The 20,964-nt window shown below is 35.0% G+C and overlaps 1 protein-coding gene across 1 annotated transcript in view; it reads left to right on the forward strand.

Moving 5' to 3' along the window:
- LOC309660121 (uncharacterized protein) overlaps window positions 1-20,964 on the forward strand; it is a 1,229,325-nt gene that overhangs the window by 756,743 nt on the left and 451,618 nt on the right. The window contains exon 8 of the mRNA XM_082460663.1: window positions 1,030-1,190. Coding sequence (XP_082316789.1) covers window positions 1,030-1,097 — 68 coding nt within the window. The 3' untranslated portion in view covers window positions 1,098-1,190. The remainder of the gene's footprint in view (window positions 1-1,029; window positions 1,191-20,964) is intronic.

A 20,964-nucleotide genomic window follows, 5' to 3' on the forward strand; every position in this document is an offset into this window, starting at 1 on the left:
CAACTATCCACATTAGCCCAACCTCAGAATCCTTCTATGATGGTTATTGCTTGCAGTCTGCCTCGCCTAGCCTAGAGTTTGAGGCCCTGTGTACAGTGTGAATGACAGAGTTCTCCAGCTATTTTACCCCCTCACAAACCCAATGATTTAGTGACAATGTACTGGTCAACGTGCCTGCTTTGGTGCATTTGCTTGCACCGTTCCCTTTTCTAGAATGAGTGGAAGCTCAAAAATTACCTGAACTCTGACCTCATACTGAAGTCCAGTTAAAGTCTAAGGATCTCCCTAAAGCTTCCTGCATAGTAGTGTTTTCCAAAGTGTGGAGGACATAATTTTAAGTGGTGCATTAAAAGAAAGGCATCAAAAGAACATGAATTATTTAGTTAAAAAAGTTATTCCCTTTTCTATTTCCTTCACTCTTTCTAACTTTATCGAGGAGAAGACGTCAATTTGGTTAAACAAATTTTGGTTTTTAACATCACTCTAACATTTAATAATTTTTCTTTTAATCATTGAAAAAGCAGGGAGATAACTCAGTGCATTTGGCAGTCACCATTATCTAGTTAGAAATAAATAACATTTTGTTTAGGTTTGTTTGTTACCTTTCATTTATGGTAAAAATACTGGTGTTTCTTTAGGATGATAATATTAATTTAAATAATATTTAAATGTAACATTAATTAACAGTTAAACAATCACACAATTTTAATATTTAAATATTTAAATTTGATTTAAATATTTAAATCATGTTTCACTTACATACACAGAAAAATATCAGGTAAATAATAATATATGTAGCAATTAAGAGGGAAATTAAAGAAGGTGGGACATAGGAGTACACAGAAATTATAAAAACTGCACATGAATGACTGCAATCTGGGGAACTCTCAATTACCATTTTAGCCTACAAATTTTTTTTTCATTTTTAAACTGTGAAATTTTAGTCACTCTTCTAAGTTTTTCTGTATTAGCTAATGGAATTCTTTCAAGAATCCTATGTAAGATACTATTGTTTTCTCTATTTTACAGATGAGGAAATGGAAGACATAATTTGCCCAGCTTCTCTCAAGTGGCAAAGCTGTAGAGACAGGTTTTGAACCCAAGTCGTTAGCCTCCAGAACCTGTGCTTTTAGCTACAGTGCAACTCTGCCTCAGGAGAAGCACATCAATCTTCGATCTGATAATAACAAGTAAGATCTTTTATGTTCACTATCGTTCATCTGTCTCTTTCCCCCAGAGGGAAAATTTTTATTCAGACATGAAGTCCAGCTCTGTAGAAACCTCCTATAAGTAACTGTATTTAGAATTGATTTCCATCTCTACAAATGACTTGAAAAACTTTTTTTTCCAACAGTTTAGTTCTTAAAACTCAGGGAGTACTCAGTACTACAGGTTCAATAACAAGTAGGAAAACACGTCTCTGCATGAATAACTTTTATAGTTTGTTCATTAGAAAGTCCTGGAGCGTGATGACGAAGCACAATTTGCATCTGCTTCCTCAGCAGACTGCCCGGTAGATGAACAGCCCTGGGCAGTTCAAGTGAAATATTTAGTAACTAAACAGGGAGTAGTATGAAAGCAAATTATATACATTGGAGAAGTGCATCACAGAAAATGTTATGGTTAGACTTGATATTAGAAAGTATCACCCTTACATTTGCCTTTTCAATTCTCAAAAAAAAACTGAAAGGGCACTTTTCTGAAGAACTGCAATACCCTAATTTTATAATTACTGGAAATCATATTTTGATGTAAGGATTTTATAATAACCAGATATATTTCCAGCATCTATGTATTTAAAATATAGATCTCATATACAACTAAGAAATATTTCACACAGAAATTTGCTCGTAAACACTCAATATTTGCTTTTTAAACCCACTTAATATAACTAAAGTTGCTGTATTTCTTTCATAATTCTACTATCTACTAATTATTGGTCTAACACAGGAGTAGGCAAACTATGACCTGCATTTCAAACCTGGATATGGCCTCTTTTTATGTGGCTCACAAGCTAAGAATGATTTTCACATTTTTAGGGGTTCAAAAGAAAAGAAAAAAAGAATTATGTGACAACGACTGTATGTAGCCCGTAAATCCTAAAATATTTACTATATAGCCTTTTACAGAAAAGTTTGCCAACCACTGATCTACCTTCTATGTTCTTCTATAATGTGCTTCCAGCTTTTACTTTGCTATGAAATTATTTCCTTTTTCTTAAATATCTCTGATTGAATTCTGGTCTGGTAGTACTTCATCTTTCAGTTTACAATATGTGATTCTGGTGCTATAATATAAAGTCAGTCAGTTAAAGTCATCTCATATTTTACCTAACCTGGTGTTTGTTATGCTGGAAACCTGCACTTTAGGAAATGCACTTGAGCAACCATCTCCAAGGATGTCTATTTAAACCAGGATATCAGAACTGAGCCTAATACTGATTGGGGCGGGGCGATGGTCATTGGGGCATAGTGTATTGCCAGTGGGAGGGAGGTAAGTCACTGAAGCCAGGGGGCAGACTGTTATATCTAGAATCTAAAGGTGGCCTGCCTACAAACCATGCCTCCTGGTATTTACACACCTGTAGAGTCCCCTTCCACACTGAATTTGAGTTTGCCTTTGGTACTTAACAGAATGCAGCACAAGTGACACCATATTACTTCCAAGCCAAGTCATAAGAAGTCTTGTAGCTTCTGGCTTGTTCTCTTGGAATGCTTGCTCTTTGAATGCTTTCTCTCAAAATCCAAAAAAATTAGCTAAGAATCTCAGGCCACATAGAAAAGACACATGTAGACATTCAGCCCCAGCTGAGCTCCTACACAGCAGCCAGCATCAATCACCAGTCATTTGAGTAAGCTATGCTGAATACTTAATCTCAGACTATAAGGCGATTCAGAATCAGCTGCCATTTGTTTGCAATCATTTGAGAGATCCCAAGCAACAAACACCCAACTGAGCTTCTACCACCATGAAGGGTAATAATAAATTATTTCAAACCATTAAGTTTTGAAGTGATGTGTCATGCAGCAATAGATAAATGGAACAACATGTTCCAGTAATTCTTTGAGTATGTCCTTATTTACAGGCTTATCTTGTACTTTCCTGTGGCATGCCTGGGATCAACCATTTCTCCAAGAAACCCTAATTTCTATTAGTGGAGAATGATATTTAAAAACTAAGATATGGATGTTAGATGATCTCCTTGTTATAATAGCTCTCTACTTTGAGGTCCTCTCAGGGGCCAGTACTAAAATATACAATATAGGTTATTTATTTATCTATTATCTAACCATGCATTCACAATGAAAAATTTCAATTCTAAAACAACCACACAGATTATTGTAACCATCCCCTTTAACATATTTGTACCTCTTATTGCTGTCAGTATACTTACTTATTTGATCAATCTCTCATGCTTCGTACCAACTTTATAATGAGGGAGCCCTTTTTTCCCTCAGTGTAGATGCCCTCCTTACCCTACTCAAGTTTTAACTCCAAACTCAGCAAAGATACTAATGCTACACCCATCTACTATATGAGCTCCAACCTTTATTGCCCATCTAATGACTTTTGACAAAATGAGGAAGGGAAGAAGGGAGGAAGGGAGGAAGGGAGGAAGGAAGGGAAGGAGGGAGGGAGGAAGGAGGGAAGGAAGGAAAGAAAAAGGATATTTTTTTTTTTGATGCTATCTTTTTTTTTTTTAATTTAATTTTATTTTATTTTATTTATTTTTGTCTGTGTTGCGTCTTCGTTTCTGTGCGAGGGCTTTCTCTAGTTGCGGAAAGCGGGGGCCACTTTTCATCGCGGTGCGCGGGCCTCTCACTATCGCGGCCTCTCTTGTTGCGGAGCACAGGCTCCAGACGCGCAGGCTCAGTAATTGTGGCTCACGGGCCCAGTTGCTCCGTGGCAATGTGGGATCTTCCCAGACCAGGGCTCGAGCCCATGTCCCCTGCATTAGCAGGCAGACTCTCAACCACTGCGCCACCAGGGAAGCCCAAGGATATGTTTTAATAGTGATTTTTGAGGAGAAAATCTGGCACATGTTGACTTATCTTGAGATTGGAGTATGAAGAGAGCAGTGTAAAATTGGCCAAGAGGATATCTAAAAAATCAGGCAGAGCTGATGTGAGAAAATGGAGAAAAGACATTTTGAAGAGAAATTTGAGCTTAAGAGCTGAATAGGTACAGGAATTTATACAGAAAAATAAGTAAAAGATGATTTCTAAGTACGAGACTTTTATTTTGTTGGGATGTAGAGAGTAGGGCAAAGAAGATATGTTCATGTGAGTGTTCTTGGGGCTAAATAACCTATTAAACATTGCTGCATAACTTTGCAACTGTAGATTTGTGATGCAAATATGGAAAATTAAGTCAAATTTTCATGTGGTTATAGTCAACAAGAAGAACCAATGGAATAATGTCTAATTTAACAATACATTGCAAACTCAGGTATAGTAACTATGCTCAACCCTTAAATATAAGACCGTGGCTTAGTGTTTTACATGTAAAACAGGCTCAGAAAAAAGATGAATTCAGCATTGGCTGCATCACAAGTTCATCCAGTAACTAAAAGCAAAGCATTTCTCAAATGATTTTTTTAGCTTGCAAACAGATTGTACTCTCTTGTTAAAACATACTGAAATCTGTGTTATGAAGCTCTGAAAGGTTATGCCATAGTAAATTCTTATTCTTCTTTCAGTCAATGATAGAAAAAGAAGCCTGATTTGGAAGAATTGAAATTGATTTACAATGAGAAAGAAATTCTTAATTTTTCCCTTTGAGCTGCAATTTCTCTTTTCTCTCTCAATGAACTATAAGTAAAAGTAAGACCTTGTCATCCATCAGTCACTCACACCCTCTGAAAAAGTACTGTTTCAGTCCCAGCCCTGTGATGACTTGGAAACTGGTCATTAACTTATTTAGTACTGGTCAGCTGAGCCCACATTCCACACTCTCATTTTCTCTAGAATAGAAACAATTACTGTTCTCAATCTTATTCACCCACGTCTTCCATATATGATCTGTCTCAATTTTTAAGAAACCAGTTATTTTATCTATTATTCACAATATGGTTTTCAACATCCACTATTCTCACTAAACGTGGACAAATAGTTTTATGCATTTCCAGATTTTAATAGGTAAATATTTTCTTCATGGAGAAAAAATCTATCTTTTAATCTGCTCTATAATTTATGGACATACACTATTTTAAAAAAATATAAAACAAAACTAAACAAAACAAAACAGACATTCAGCAGGCTGGATGCTCAAAAGTTATCTAACTACTTCAAAGGCAACCTGTTGCATAATTCTTTAAAAACAAATATTAGCATTATTAAAGAAGTAATTATTTATAAGAAGTAATTAGATTGTAATAAGTCAAGGATGCTTGTTGTAATATTTAGGGAACCCAGGAAAAGAATGCATACTTAACAACTTAATAGAAAGTTTAAAAAATGGAATTTTTGATAATAGTAATATGTGATCAATCTAAAAGATGAACAAGAAGAGAGAAAAGATAACATAAAATAAAATAGGTCAAATAGAAAATATTATACCATTTAGATGATGGAGAGAAAAATGGCCAACTACTTGGGAAACTGTAAATATATATACAGTTTATACACACAAATATATAATTGAAATAAAAGTGAATTCTATAAAAACTATAATTTTCAATGAAGAAATTAACTCATGAAATATGAAGAAATTATGAGTGGATACTTATATAACCTAAGAGGTAGGGATAACTTTTTTCATTTGTAAGATTAATGACTGAATCTCTAATGAGAAAGTGTTAGAATTGACCATGTGTTTAAAACATCTTCACACCAAATTAAAGTATATAAACAAACAAACATAAAATAGACAAATAGGAAAATGATGCAATATATACCAAAAGATTATATTTCTTGATACATAGAATGTTCTTAGACAATAATAAAAAATATTTATATAATGTTTCTTTGCAGTAACTGTAGCTTTGTACCATCAGATTTAAAAAATCATAGAGCTGAGAGAGATTAAATATAAATCTTCATTTTATAAAAAAAAAACCAAAACATGCGAGCACTCCAGTAGAAAAATGGGAAAGGTCGTCAACAGGCAATTCAAATGAATAACATTAGATAAATTATAAAATATGTTACCTCAAGAGAAATCAAAGAAATATTACTTTAAAACTCATTCTAAATTATTATACTGGAAAATGTTAATGCAGTTATGTGTGGGAGAATGGACATTTTCGTATGCAACTATCACACTGTAATTTTGTATAACTCTAGAGGATATGATAGAGCCAAAAGTTTAATGCATTTCTTCAAAATTCCATTTTTAGGAATATTCCCTCCTAGGCAAGTCACTTGATAAGTGTAAAAATTATAAGTATATAACAACATGACTTTAACAATTTTGTAAGTAATAAGAAAAAAGATACTTTAAAAAAAATTTTATTGCAGTATACTTGATTTACGATGTTGTGTTACTTTCTGCTGTACAGCAAAGTGAATGAGTTACATATACACATATATCAACTCTTTTTTTAGATTCTTTTCCCATATAGGTCATTACAGAGTATTGAGTAGAGTTCCCTGTGCTATACAGTAGGTCCTTATTAGTTATCTATTTTATATATAGTAGTGTGTATATGTCAATCCAAATCTCCCAATTTATCCCCCCCTCCTTTCCCCACCCAGTAACCATAAGATTGTTTTCTACACCTGTGACTCTATTTCTATTTTGCAGATAAGTTCATTTGTACCATAGAAAAAAGATACTTACAATAAACAATTATTCTTAACTTTATTTCACCTCATGCAGTCATAGTTCCTGCAAGAACATGTGAAAAGGTAGTCTTTGTACATATACTTTCGATAATAGAAATTTCTTAGGGTCAAAAAATCTCCTCAGATGATTTTTTTATTAGTTTTTATTGGCGTATGGTTGCTTTACAATGTTGTGTTAGCCTCCACTGCACAACAAAATGAATCAGCCATACACATACAGATATCCCCTCCCTTTTGGACTTCCCTCCATTTAGGTTACCACAGTGCATTAGGTACAGTTCCCTGTGGTATTCAGTATGTTCCCATCAGTTGTCTATTTTATACATAGTATCAATAATGTATATGTGTCAATCCCAGTCTCCCAATTCCTCCCACCCCACCCCTTTCCTCCTTGGTATCCATAAATTTGTTCTCTATGTCTGTGTCTCTATTTTTACTTTGCATATAAGATCATCTATACCATTTTTCTAGATGCCACATATATGCGTTATTATACGATATTTGCTTTTTCCTTTCTGACTTACTTCACTATGTATGACACTCTCTAGGTCCATCCACGTTTCTACAAATGACCCAATTTCATCCCTTTTTATGGCTGAGTAATATTCCACTGTATATATATACCACATCTTTTTTATCCATTGCTCTGTCAATTGACATTTAGGTTGCTTCCATGTCCTGGCTATTGTAAATAGTGCTGCTATGAACTTTGGGATGTGTGTGTTCTTTTGAATTATGGTTTTCCCTGGGTATGTGCCTAGTAATGGGATTGTTGGGTCATATGGTAGTTCTATTTTTAGTTTCTTCAGGAACCTCCATACTGTTTTCCATAGTGGCTGTATCAATTTATATCGCCAAAAGTGTATGAGGTTTCCCTTTTCTCCACACTCTCTCCAGCATTTATTGTTTGTAGATTTTTTGGTGATGGCCATTCTGACCAATGTGAGGTGATACCTCACTGTAGTTTTCATTTGTTTTTCTCTAATAATTAGTGATGTTGAGAATCTTTTCATGTGTTTGTTGGCCACCTGTTTGTCTTCACTGGAGAAATGTCTATTTAGGTCTTCTGCCCATTTTTTGATTGGGTTGTTTGTTTTTTTGATATTGAGCTGCATGAGCTGCTTGTAAATTTTGGAGATTAATCCTTTGTCAGTTGCTTCGTTTTCAAATATTTTCTCCCATTCTGAGGGTTGTCTTTTTGTCTTGTTTATGGTTTCCTTTGCTGTGCAAAAGCTTTTAAGTTTCATTAGGTCCCATTTGTTTATTTTTGTTTTAATTTTCATTACCCTAGGAAGTGAGTCAAAAAAGATGGTGCTGTGATTTGTGTCAAAGAGTGTTCTGCCTATGTTTTCATCTAAGAGTTTTATAGTGTCTATTCTTACATTTAGGTCTTTAATCTATTTTGAGTTTATTTTTGCATACGGAGTTAGGGAGTGTTCTAATTTCATTCTTTTACATGTATCTGTCCAGTTTTCCCAGCACCACTTATTGAAGAGGCTGTCTTTTCTCCATTGTATATTCTTGCCTCCTTTATCAAAGATAAGGTGACCATAGGTGCGTGAGTTTATCTCTGGGCTTTCTATCCTGTTCCATTGATCTATATTTCTGTTTTTGTGCCAGTACCATATTGTCTTAATTACTGTGGCTTTGCAGTATAGTCTGAAGTCAGGGAGCCTGGTTCCTCCAGCTCCATTTTCAGATAATTTTTTATCTGAATTTCTATGTACTCCTCTAGCCGCCAACATTCCCATACAGACTTGCTGTCAATATACACTAAAAGGTATGAACAGTACAATGTGAAAAGCCCCTGACATAATTTCAAATATATGAACTTCATTAAATTGTTCTGATTCTTTATTGAATTTTTCTTTCAGCCTTAGTGTCTGAGATTGATTTCAAGCAAATGCAGCAACAAATCAAATGTTCTTCCTTGGGAATAGATGAATGTTTTGCTGCTTGTCAATCTCTAAGTTCCATTACCATTTCTTTCTCTTTGTGTGGAGTTTTGATTGTCTGTTTGTTTGTTTTAGACATTTTATGTCTATCATTTACAGTTCTGGTACCCTGAGTATTCCAAAATAATTTAATACTGAAGATGGACTCTGAATTTGGGGATGCCAGTTTCCCCACAATCAATAAGGCTGCATACCTGATTAGAAGCACCATCATATATCACAATCCTACCAGATAGTCTGATCTGCTACAAAGGTTGTCTGAGGTTGCTGGTGGTAGAACTTTGGATAAGTCACTTGAAGATTCTCCCTGGTCTTCACTGTCTTATTGTAAGATGATGAATTTGATTGCAGTAGATGGCTTTTGTAAATAATCTCTTTCAGTTCAAAATTAGTTCAGTGCTCTTAATCCCATACCCCTATCTTGCCCCTTCCCCCACCCTATCCCCACTGGTAAACCACTAGTTTGTTTTCTATATCTGTGAGTCTGCTTCTGTTTTGCTATATACATTTGTTTTATTTTTTAGATTCCACATATAATTGATATCATATAGTATTTTGTTTGTCTACATTTGAGAAATGTCCTATTTTGTTATTCTTAGAATACTTCCCACCACAGAAGCCAGCTACCAGTTTTCCTCATCTCCCTTGAAGCTATACACAGGCATGTGTACTGGATATTGCTAATCACATCACTGAAGCTAGAGGCTTATAAAATAAAGGTCTATGTCGAATTTATTAAGTAAGGGTTATGGTAAAGGTAGATGCTACATTTAATTTCCAGTGGTAATTAAGGAAGCTTCACTGTGACTTTCTGCAGCATTCCTGAATGTTTTATCTTCAAGAATTTTTTGATCCTTCCATAGATTATTTTATTTTTATTAAATAATCTTTTCCACTTAAATTAGCCAGCTTTTTTCTACTGCTTACAACCAAGAACTTTCACTGAAACATTAGCACATAGTAGTAGTCTTCAAATGGTGGTGGTGGTAGTTAATAATAGTTATAGTAGAAACTGTCATATTATATTAAAATATAAATGGCTAAATGTTGATAATTGTTGGAACTGGACGATGAGTATACAGAAGTTTATTACACTATTCTCTCTTCTTTTATGTATATTTGAAATTTTCTGTGATAACTTAAAAAACACTTAAATATATGCATGACAGACACATGTGATGACAGTTGGAAATTAATTCTTAACAGATTCTTTACAGTTTATTTTTAAAACTATATGAAAGATATCTGCAAGAACTGGCAATTCCAAATATGAGGCTATATTCAGCTTTATTTTTTGTTTAATATTGTGAATATCTACTTGGCCCACCTGGAGGATGCAATCACAAATGATATGAGGGGTTGATGAGAGACTTGAATTCATCATCCCAATATATTAACCAGCAATAAGTTTTGTGTTTCAAATTTTGATCATGCAGTTTCTTCAAAGAATTATATTTTATATTAAAATATGTGGTGAAACAGGGTACAAAATAAAATTACAAGTAATTTTTAAAAAATTGTCTTAGTAATAGATACTGCTAATAAAATTATGTTTTTGTCAAATGATCTGCTTTGAAGTATAATACTATGTCAATCAATGTCTTTTTTAACTTTTAAAGGTTGCATTTAATTATTGTAAAATATTAAAATAACCAATGTCAGGGATATGCTTGGTAATTGACATTAGACATATATGCATATCTGGAGATATTATTAATGCAAATAAGATGTTTTCTTTAACCCACTAAAATGCATAGCCAGAAAAAATAATATTTTTTTCATGGTTAATACTTTGTTTATTTTCTTTTAAAATTTTTATGCCATTGTACCTTATTATAATTACATTTCAGTGTTATATTCTAAATTCTCTCTCTTAGCACACTAACACGAGTATTTACTCAGTGTTATCAAAATCTTTGCAATGACTGCCTCATAACTCTGTGTCATCATAACTTAGTTCGATTAAGGATTCTTTCATGAGAAAAAATAATATTTTTTAATATTTCAAGGTACAATTTGTCTGTATAATCATGAAGTAGAAGAGAATAAATCTAAATCAATAACTGAATAGAAAAACAATTTTGTATTGCACTGTAAAGTGTTATTATCATATTTCATGAGTGTGTTGTTCTAAAACAAGACTCCTTAAGCTCTTCGTAGATAGTAGCATAGCCAGAAGCTGAAGTCCAATATCAACGTCTAATTAACAAATAGAAATCAACTGGGTGGGAGTTACTCTTTTTGCATACCCTAATAATACCCTAATATTGGCAACAGATTCAAATGAATCTATACATCTACAAATTTGTTGAGAACTGTGAAATCATAACAATTTCTTCAAATTTATGATTATGAGCGTCAGTCTTTATATACATAGAGGTTTGTAAATTTGTGTTATTCGGTATAAAATAACCTTTAATAGCCTCTAGAACCTTTAATATAAAATGTATCAAGAGAGTATCTTTGTTTAGGATTTTATTATTTTAACTATCCATACTAGTTTTGCTTCCTAAATGCAACTCGAATTCTGTCTCATATATCTAGTGTTAATGTTTTAGTATAGGTTCTTGTCATCTTTTTCCTTGACCAACACAGATGCCATGTAGCCAATTTTCCTAATTATTATCTATCCTCTTTCAATTCCTCTTCAGTCACCATAGTTTATTGATTCTAAGTACACAATTTTTCATATTTAAATTTCTTTGAAATTAGAATACTTCTTACAATCACTGTCAGCCAGATGGCAGTCATGATGAGGTTATTAGTGTCTTCACCCAAACATCAAGTGTCCCAGTATCATAACCTGCATGAATGTCAGCGACTTAAAAACAAACAAACCTAGAATAATGGTAGAACAACATTCCTAAAGAGAAAGTCAAAAGTAGTCTAGCTTTATATGACTGCACACCTAACTTTCAAGCACTAATAGCTTTCAGTTCTTCATCAGTTCTTTAAGAAATGTTGTATTACCAACATTCTTGATGGAAGAGAGGAAGATTTAGAATGTAAAATCACAGATACTGACCACTCTGAGTTGAAAATGACTCAGTATTTCATATGAATACATTCTTCTTATGAAGAAGTTTTGAAAATACCTTAACCATTTTCTTTCCATTGTAATATCCTTTCTAAACGTATGCACGACAGTTATAACTAATAAAAATCAATGTTTAATTCTAAAAATAGCTCTTTCAACAACTATAAAGTAATAAAGTGATCAGTAAGCATTGTTTTATAGTTTAATTAGTGGTATTTTTTCTTTCAGTGTACCTTAAAACCTTTGGCATCTTTGTTCAGTAATTCAGTAATTACCTTGTGTCACCTTTCTAATTAGCTTACCTTCAATTAAAAAAATAGCCATCAACATCTCCCTGTTACCTATGAAATACAGTCACAACTCATTAGCATGATGGGGCCTGCTTTAGGTTGGGTTATCTAGAAGTAGAGACCAAAACAGAGTTCTTGCACAGTTGATTTGCTGAAGCAATGCTTCCGGGTGAAACCTGTGATTGTCTGGGAAACAGAATGGGCAGAAGAAACATCAAGGTAAGAATGTGTGCTCAGCTGAAGTGTATGTGCGGTCTCCATAAAAATATGCGTTCAGCTGACCCTTTGAGGAGCATGTGGTGGTTCTGTGCTGTATCAACGTAGTTAAGTTGGAACTATATTCCTAGAATCTCTTTCTCATTATGGTTTTGGGTTTATGGTTGGCCACAAGAGAAATATGCATGAGATTTGTAGAGCAGAAGTGAAGCAATAGCCATTCTACTCTGAAGGTCGGTGAAGGGCACCGGGTGCTGGTGCAGATTGCTCCCGCTGTTGATGAGCTGGCTCTCCTGCTTGGCCGGAGGCCGCAGCTGGGGGTTCACAGCTGCTCCAGCTCCCATTTGATCTCCTACAGTTTCTCTAAGTCCTGGGCCAGCTGAGTATGCAGCTCCATGGTGTGGGTCTCCAGCTTCACCTACAGGTCAGCTATACCATCATGGTTGGAGGCAGTGGGAAACAGACATGCATTTCAGTTTGTGCCTGTTGGTTCTAGTCTGCCTTCATGAGTTCTACTTTGCTCTTTTTCTGTTCCACTGTATGTCCACCTTTTCTTCCTAACTGCCCTTCTGACTTTTGGCAACTTCACCTATACCATGGGATGCAGAGGCAGCAGTCTTCTACAGACTTTTTCACCATTGCTCATATTTGCATAGGTTTACACTGTCCTACAATTTACCATCTATGTAATTTGTCTCCTCATTTCCTGATACTTCATATGGGCCCTGATTCTGACCATAGTTAGTCTTTTTGTCTATTTTCCTAACAACCATCCCTTTCTTTTCAGGTTCTAAGGTTTGTTTGTTTCTTTGTTTGTTTTAATTTTATTGGAGGATAGTTGCTTTACAATGTTATGTTAGTTTCTTGCTGTATAGCAAAGTGAATCAGTCATATGTATACATATATCCCCTCTTTTTAAAATTTCCTTCCCATTTAGATCACTGCAGAGCACTGAGTAGAGTTCCCTGTGCTAGGCAGTAGGTTCTCATTAGTTATCTATTTTACACATAGTAGTGTATATATGTCAGTCCCAATATCCCAGTTCTTCCCACCTCCCCTTCCACCCTTGGTAATCATAAGTTTTGTGCTCTACATCTGTGATTCTATTTCTGCTTTGCAAATAGGTTCATCTGTACCATTTTTCTAGATTCCACATATAAGTGATATTTTACGATATTTGTTTTTCTCTTTCTGACTTTTACTTCACTCTGTGACAGACTCTGGGTCCATCCACCTCACTACAAATAACTCAATTTCATTTCTTTTTATGGTTGAGTAATATTCCATTGCATGTATGTGCCACATCTTCTTTATCCGTTCATCTGTCGATGGACACTTAGGTTGCTTCCATGACCTGGCTATTGTATTATAAATAGTGCTGCTATGAACATTGGGGTGCATGCATCCTTTTGAATTATGGTTTTCTCCAGATATATGCCTAGGAGTGGGATTGCTGGGTCATATGCACAGCAAAGGAAACCATAAACAACATGAAAAGACGACCCTCAGAATAGGAGAAAATATTTGCAAATGAAGAAACTGACAAAGGATTATTTTCCAAAATATACAAACAGCTCATGCAGCTCAATATCAAAAAAGTAAACAACCCAATCAAAAAATGGGCAGAAGACCTAAATAGACATTTCTCCACAGAAGACATACAGATGGCCAACAAACACATGAAAAAAGGTGCTCAACATCACTAATTATTAGAGAAATGCAGATCAAAACTACAATGAGGTATCACCTCACGCCAGTCAGAATGGCCATCATCAAAAATTCTACAAACAATAAATGCTGGAGAGAGTGTGGAGAAAAGGGAACCCTCCTACCCTGTTGGTGGAAATGTAAATTGATACAGCCACTATGGAGAACAGTATGAAGGTTCCTTAAGCAACTAAAAATAGAGATACCATACGACCCAGCAATCCCACTCCTAGGCATATATCCAGAGAAAACCATTCCTTTTTATACTCCAGACCTAGACAGATTTTCTTCTCTTTCTGTCTGGAAAGCTACTGTGCAACCTAATAGATTATCCTCCAATGTGCCTTCCTCTGAGCTATCACATCACTCTGGACATGCCTTCAGTATAGCAACTATCAATATTTTATTTGCATTACAGCTACATCTTTGGTTTTTTAGGTTGTTTAGTAACTCGAGGTTTGCTGTTATTCAAAGTAGATGGAGTTTGGGACTTCCCTGGTGGTCCAGTGGGTAAGACTCTGTGCTCCCAATGCAAGGGGCTGGGGTTCTAACCCTGGTCAGGGAACTAGAACCCACATGCATGCCGCAACTAAAGATCATGCATGCTGCAACTAAGCATTCCGCAACGACGATCCCGAGTGCTGCAACTAAGACCTGGCGCAGCCTAAATAAATAAATATTTTTTAAAAAGTATATGGAGTTATCACTGAAAGCTTAAATTGCTTTGTACTGTACCTTGGGTAATTGAAATTAGAATGCTAGCAGTATTACATTTTTAAATCTTAATATTTATAATGTATGTGTACATTAAGAGGATTCTAATTCAGCTTTGCATGAGTTACCATATTCTTATGGACAAAGATAGGGCAAATGAGAATTAAGGACATGTGGACCAAAGTTCCTGTAAGATTTCTTTTTTGCTTTGTTTCTCAGCTTTTGTTTTTGTTTAATTTTTATCACCCCTTCAAATGAATAGCTCAACAGAAAAACTGCTTGAATTTATGTGTGCTCACAAAAGAAATCCATGTGAGGTTCATTTTCTCTCCTATATTCTTCTGACAAGCAGTTCTACTTTCACTACTATTTTCACATAGTGTATTATTAAAGCTACTAAAAGAAAGATTAGTAGAAAAAAAAGTAAAAACATATTTTAAAACTAAAATTCTTCTGATAATTATGAAGAGTTTGCAAATTTCAAGAAATTGTGAAAGTTTTAAAACCAGACTGGAATTACATGTACTATAATTTATAAAACCCGAATTTGGAACTGGGGAGATGTTTGGGATATGGAAGGCCTATGTAATTCAAACAGGACAGTGGTTAATGAACAAAATACAAAATACAAAATGAACAAAATACAAAATACAAAAAAACAAAATTGAAGCACACATGTGTAGAACCTGAAGACTTTTCCCCAGGGAATATTGTCAGGAGGAAAAAAAAAAAAAAACCAATGAAAGACCAATGAAAGATATGAACAAGGAAAGAACTGAAAAAATAACCCAAAAGAAGAAAAACCTCAGAAAGCTAAACATAACACGCTGAAGATGAAAGAACTCAAATTTTAAGTTGTTCTCATTTGATAGAGATAGTGAATATTTTTAAGTAATTAATGCTAGCTATTGTAACAAAAAATTCAAAATCACAACTGATTAACACAGTACAGTTTTATTTCTTGCTCTCCTCACAGGCTAATCAGATGTTTGGCATGTGGTCCTCTTCATAATTCCTAGAACTCAGTCATATAACTGAATTGCAAGGGAGGTTGGACTTGTAGGCTAGATGTGTGTCCGGAAAAGTAAGAACATTGGTTTAGGTAAGCAGCTAGCATTCTCTGCCACACCTACTTTAAAGTGTATCTCAGAGGACACCCCTTTTATAAAACCTTTCCTGATTCCCCTTAGTTCTACTGAATTTCCTTAAACAGATCTGTCACCTGTCTCATTTGACTTGAAAAAGTCTCGGTTTCTGTTTATTTTGCACTGGGTTTGTCCTTCCCATTAGAATGGATCTTAGCTCTTCTGAGGGCAAAAACTGAATGTTAATCATCTTTGTGTCTCCTGTAGTAATCAGTGTAGTGCCTTATGCATTTAGAGACAATTGTATTTGAATTTGAATTTTATTTTGTTTAGTGGAAAGAAATAAATTCTCAAAAAAAATTAAACTCACAAAATTACAACTGGCAGCTTTATATAGTTATTTGTTTAGCTTTATTTGGGAGATTATTTTAAAGCTTAGCATATATTCTAATAAAGTCATACTTTAGAAAATGCATTTCAGGCATGAAAGAGTGATGGCATATGTGTTGCAGATGGAAAAGAACAAAAGATGCCACTTACACTTCCAACATACTGAAAATAATATAATGAAGGCTCTTATAAATGACTGTGCTTCTCTCATAATGAATTAAACAATTCACAAGAACAAAAGGACACTTTTAGAATGGAGTGGTAAATGTAATAGAGCTACTTAGTGAGGAAGGGAGTCATTATTGAGAGATGAAAGAGAAAGAAACAAATTGAAACAATGAGACTATATTCCATGATTGTTTTCCCATTTTTACTTTAGGAAGGTAGACGAGTTACAGAACTCATCTTGATTCTGTTAAGTGTTTAAAGTAAAACTAGGAATAAAGTTTTGGAAGTGTTCTTTAAAAAATGTGAATGCCAGTATTGACCGCAGCTGCACGCTAATTAAGGAATCTGTTAATAATGATAAGAAAGCTGGCTCATTCCCAATTCAGATTGATTATCACCAGGACAGACAGCATAAGTGATGGCCACACAATACCATTAAGATATATATCAAAGTGGGCTTCCCTGGTGGCGCAGTGGTTGAGAATCTGCCTGCCAATGCAGGGGACACGGGTTCGAGCCCTGGTCTGGGAGGATCCCACATGCCGCGGAGCAACTAGGCCCGTGAGCCACAACTACTGAGCCTGCGCGTCTGGAGCCTGTGCTCCGCAGCAAGAGAGGCCGCGATGGTGAGAGGCCCGCGCACCGCAATGAAGAGTGGCCCCCACTTGCCGCAACTAGAGAAAGCCCTCGCACAGAAACGAAGACCCAACACAGCCAAAAATAAATAAATAAATAAAAATTAAAATATATAACTTAAAAAAAAAAAAGATATATATCAAAGAGTCTGAGAGGGAAACTTCAAGATCTACAGTAAGATTGTCAATCCATGGCAAAATATAGTCAGATCAGATCAATTTTCAATTTTTGTCTTTCGTAAATACATGTGTAGAATGAATGATCAATTGATGGTATACCACAAATGAAAGGGTGGTTCAATGACATTGTATACTCTGTTTAAAAATTAAGAGCCACCTAGCCAGAGCATTGGTCATGCTGATGCCATGTTTACATCTTAAAATGTGGATGTAATTCAGATGCATGAGATAAAACTTATACTCTTAAAGTACTGAGTTTTATTTCAAATCCAACCATTGTATTGAGGGACTTAATTCAGTTGTATTGGGGTGGCCAAAGAGTTCTTTCGGTTTTTAAGTAAAAATATAAAAGACACATTTTTCAGTTTCACCAAGAACTTCATTGAACAACATATTCACTGTTTTGTTCCACTACATTCTGCCATTTTTCAGGCAACTTCATAGTTCCATCTTACCAAAAATTTTCATCTTTTTGAGCAAAGAATTGTTCCAGGTGCCTTTTACAGTCTTCCAGGGAATTGAAATTTTTTCCGTTAAGAGAATTTTGTAAAGACCAGAATAAATGGAAATCCAAAGGTGCAATGTCTGGAGAATATGGCGAATGAATCAGAACTTCCCAGCCAAGCTGTAACAGTTTTTGTCTGGTCATCAAAGAAACATGAGGTCTTGCGTTATCCTGATGAAAGATTATGCATTTTCTGTTGACTAATTCCGGACGCTTTTCACTGAGTGCTGCTTTCAGTTGGTCTAATCGGGAGCAGTACTTGTTGGAATTAATCGTTTAGTTTTCCAGAAGGAGCTCATAATAGAGGACTTCCTTCCAATCCCACCATATACACAACATCACCTTCTTTGAATGAAGACCGGCCTTTGGTGTTGGTGGTGGTGGTTTATTTCACTTGCCCCACGATCTCTTGCATTCCACATTGTTGTACAGTATCCACTTTTCATTGCCAGTCACAATTTGTTTTAAGAATGGAACGTTTTCGTTACATTTAAGTAGAGAATCGCATGCGGAAATACAGTCAAGAAGGTTTTTTTTGCTTAACTTACGTGGAACCCAAACATCAAAGCGATTCACATAACCAAGCTGGTGCAAATGATTTTCAACACTCGATTTGGATATTTTGAGTATGTCGGCTATCTCCTGCGTGGTATAACGTTGATTGTACTCAGTTAATGTCTCTATTTGATCGCTATCAACTTCAACTGGTCTACCCAACCGCGGAGCATCATCCAACAAGAAATCTCCAGCACGAAACTTCTCAAACCACTTTTGACATGTTTGATCAGTCACAGCACCTTCTCCATACACTGCAAAAAAATCTTTTTTTGCGTTTCAGTTGTGTTTTTACCTTTCTTGAAATAATAAAGCATAATATGCCAAAAATGTTGCTTTTTTTCTTCCATCTTCAATATTAAAATGACGACGCAAAAATTCACCAATTTTTGTGTTTTTTTTTTTTAATGCACGCTGATATGACAGCTGTCACAATACACTCTAACAAAATTGTTTCAAATGAAGTTAAAGACAACTAAGCACTGCTAGAGTGAGCTTATGGAAAAATCCGAACGAACTCTTTGGCCAACCGTATTTAATAAGTACACTTTTGAAAGTTTCATGTGATAGCATTTGTCTGTAATGGAATTTGTTGTTCTATTTTAAGAATAGAACATAATTTAAGTTTTAAGGATAGAATACTCGCGTACATTGTCAAGCATATTATTACCTAGATTTGGATAAATTACAGATCAGAATATGTCCCTGCCTGAAATGTTAAGAACCTTACCCACTAACTCAATTGCCTTATACCTGGTTTAGTCAGGTCCCACAACAGTAGCATTCTAAATATTCTATCTTATTTAGTGTGAACACAAGGTCCGAGGACTGTTTGGGATTAAAGGTTAGTATCATTATTTCTGACAAAAGATCAGGTTTATTGTTTCTGGCAATAATTGATATAGTTGGGCAGACTCTGTCTCCACCCAGAAAATATGTATTTTACTTGCCAAGAGAATATTAAATTTGCAAATGAATCTAAGATTTAATTTAATAATATTTTGAGATGATAACAGAGTTTTAAAGTTTCTTACAGAGATCAAAATTTTCTCATTGTCCTGAGGCCATTTGCCCAGTGACTCAGTGGCATTTATTTATTCTGAGAAAGAGTTGATACAGAATAAAACAAAGGAGTCTATTGAATTTCTGAACACATTTTTAAAATATAGAACTATCTTGGGATAGAATTGAGTCTCTATTGCAAATACTAGAATTTTTGTAGACAAAAGGATTTGGGTTCTATTATGTTTAAAAACTAGTGAGCCAGGAACAGAAAGATTATACCTATACCACATCACAAATGAAATCTATGAATTATATGAGTGCATTTTCCTGCTATAGTAAATGGAGAAAACAGTAGAACCAATCAGATGGAGAGAGAGAGAGAGATTTAGAAAAGATATGGCCAGAGCTTTAGATGCTTCTTGAGTCCTTTGGAAAGGATCTAACATCTTCTCTAGGGCAGATTGCAAAAGGTGGGTGTGAGAGTAAGTTTAGTGGGGTCTAAGACAGACATGTCTCCCTTCCTAGGCCATAGTGTGAGATATTAGATTCTCTTAGAGTGATCCCCTGTCCAGACTGAATCCTGAGTGGTTATCGTAGCAATGGACATGGGTGGAGCCAAAGGGAATGGGCTTAAAGTCAGATTTGTAGGGTCCTTGCATTCCATCACTATCTGGGAGTGTCTATGAAAGTTCCCTAGGTCCAGTTAGAGAGTATGGTTCTGGCTGAGAACAAGTGAGCCTAACCAAAGATATACATGGGAGCACAATGAGGCCTAGACCTGGATACCAGAGGTCGTGGGACGATCATGGACATAAGCGGTAGACGCCAGCATACAATGCCGCAGACCAAGAAGAATGAGTTACTCTCGGTGTAGGCCAAAGCAGATGAAAAATAATGGTTGAAAAAAATTCCCCATGATGCCAGGGCAATAAGTAAGCCACCCTAACCCTGCTCATCAAACTTAGATGACTTCAAAGAGAAGGAAAAAAGAAAAGAGAAGACTACTGAGGAAGATCCATAATTGACTGACTAGTTATGTAAGTGCCTAACATAAAAACTGAACTGATTACCTAAAAATAAGGTGAGAGGTATTGAGCAAAATGAGAAGTTCTAAAATAAGCTGAGTTCAATTATATAGATAAAAGTCACCTAACCATAAGCCTACTGTGTGGCTAAAATCTTGTGCTTACTATCTAGCTATTATTATTTTACAAGTCATAATTTTAACATATTTAATTATATTTACCTAACAAAATGAAACACCAAATTAGAACTTTAACAAAGGCCATATTTTAATCAAAGTACTAGCTCTAAACTTTGGAAGATCAAACTCCAACTGACTAGTAGTTAAAGAAGAAACAGGAGGAGGTATAATTGGGAAAAGCACACATATCTCCCTGGAACTCAAAACTGGAACTTTTCTTACCTTGGCAAATCTTCTCCAAAATTTAGTTGCATTTTGAAATCTCCCATTTCAAAGCCCCATCCAGTAAAAAATACTTCTGATATGCTCAGTAGAAGAAACCTAATCCCATATTTGTCCTATGATAGGTGATTTAAGCTCCATTTCACTTACAAAACACCCCCTTGTACTTATTCAGGTCTGCCCTGAGTTACTAAATATATCCTTTTAATATCTTTGCTTTGCTCCAGTATAAATAATAGGATAGATATAAATCACACTTTAAAGATGTTGTAAGAAATATTTAATAAGGCATGAAAATAAAACATTTCTGA

This window comes from Balaenoptera physalus (genome assembly GCF_965194825.1).
Source record: "Balaenoptera physalus genome assembly, chromosome: 4".
Classification (NCBI taxonomy): domain Eukaryota; kingdom Metazoa; phylum Chordata; class Mammalia; order Artiodactyla; family Balaenopteridae; genus Balaenoptera; species Balaenoptera physalus.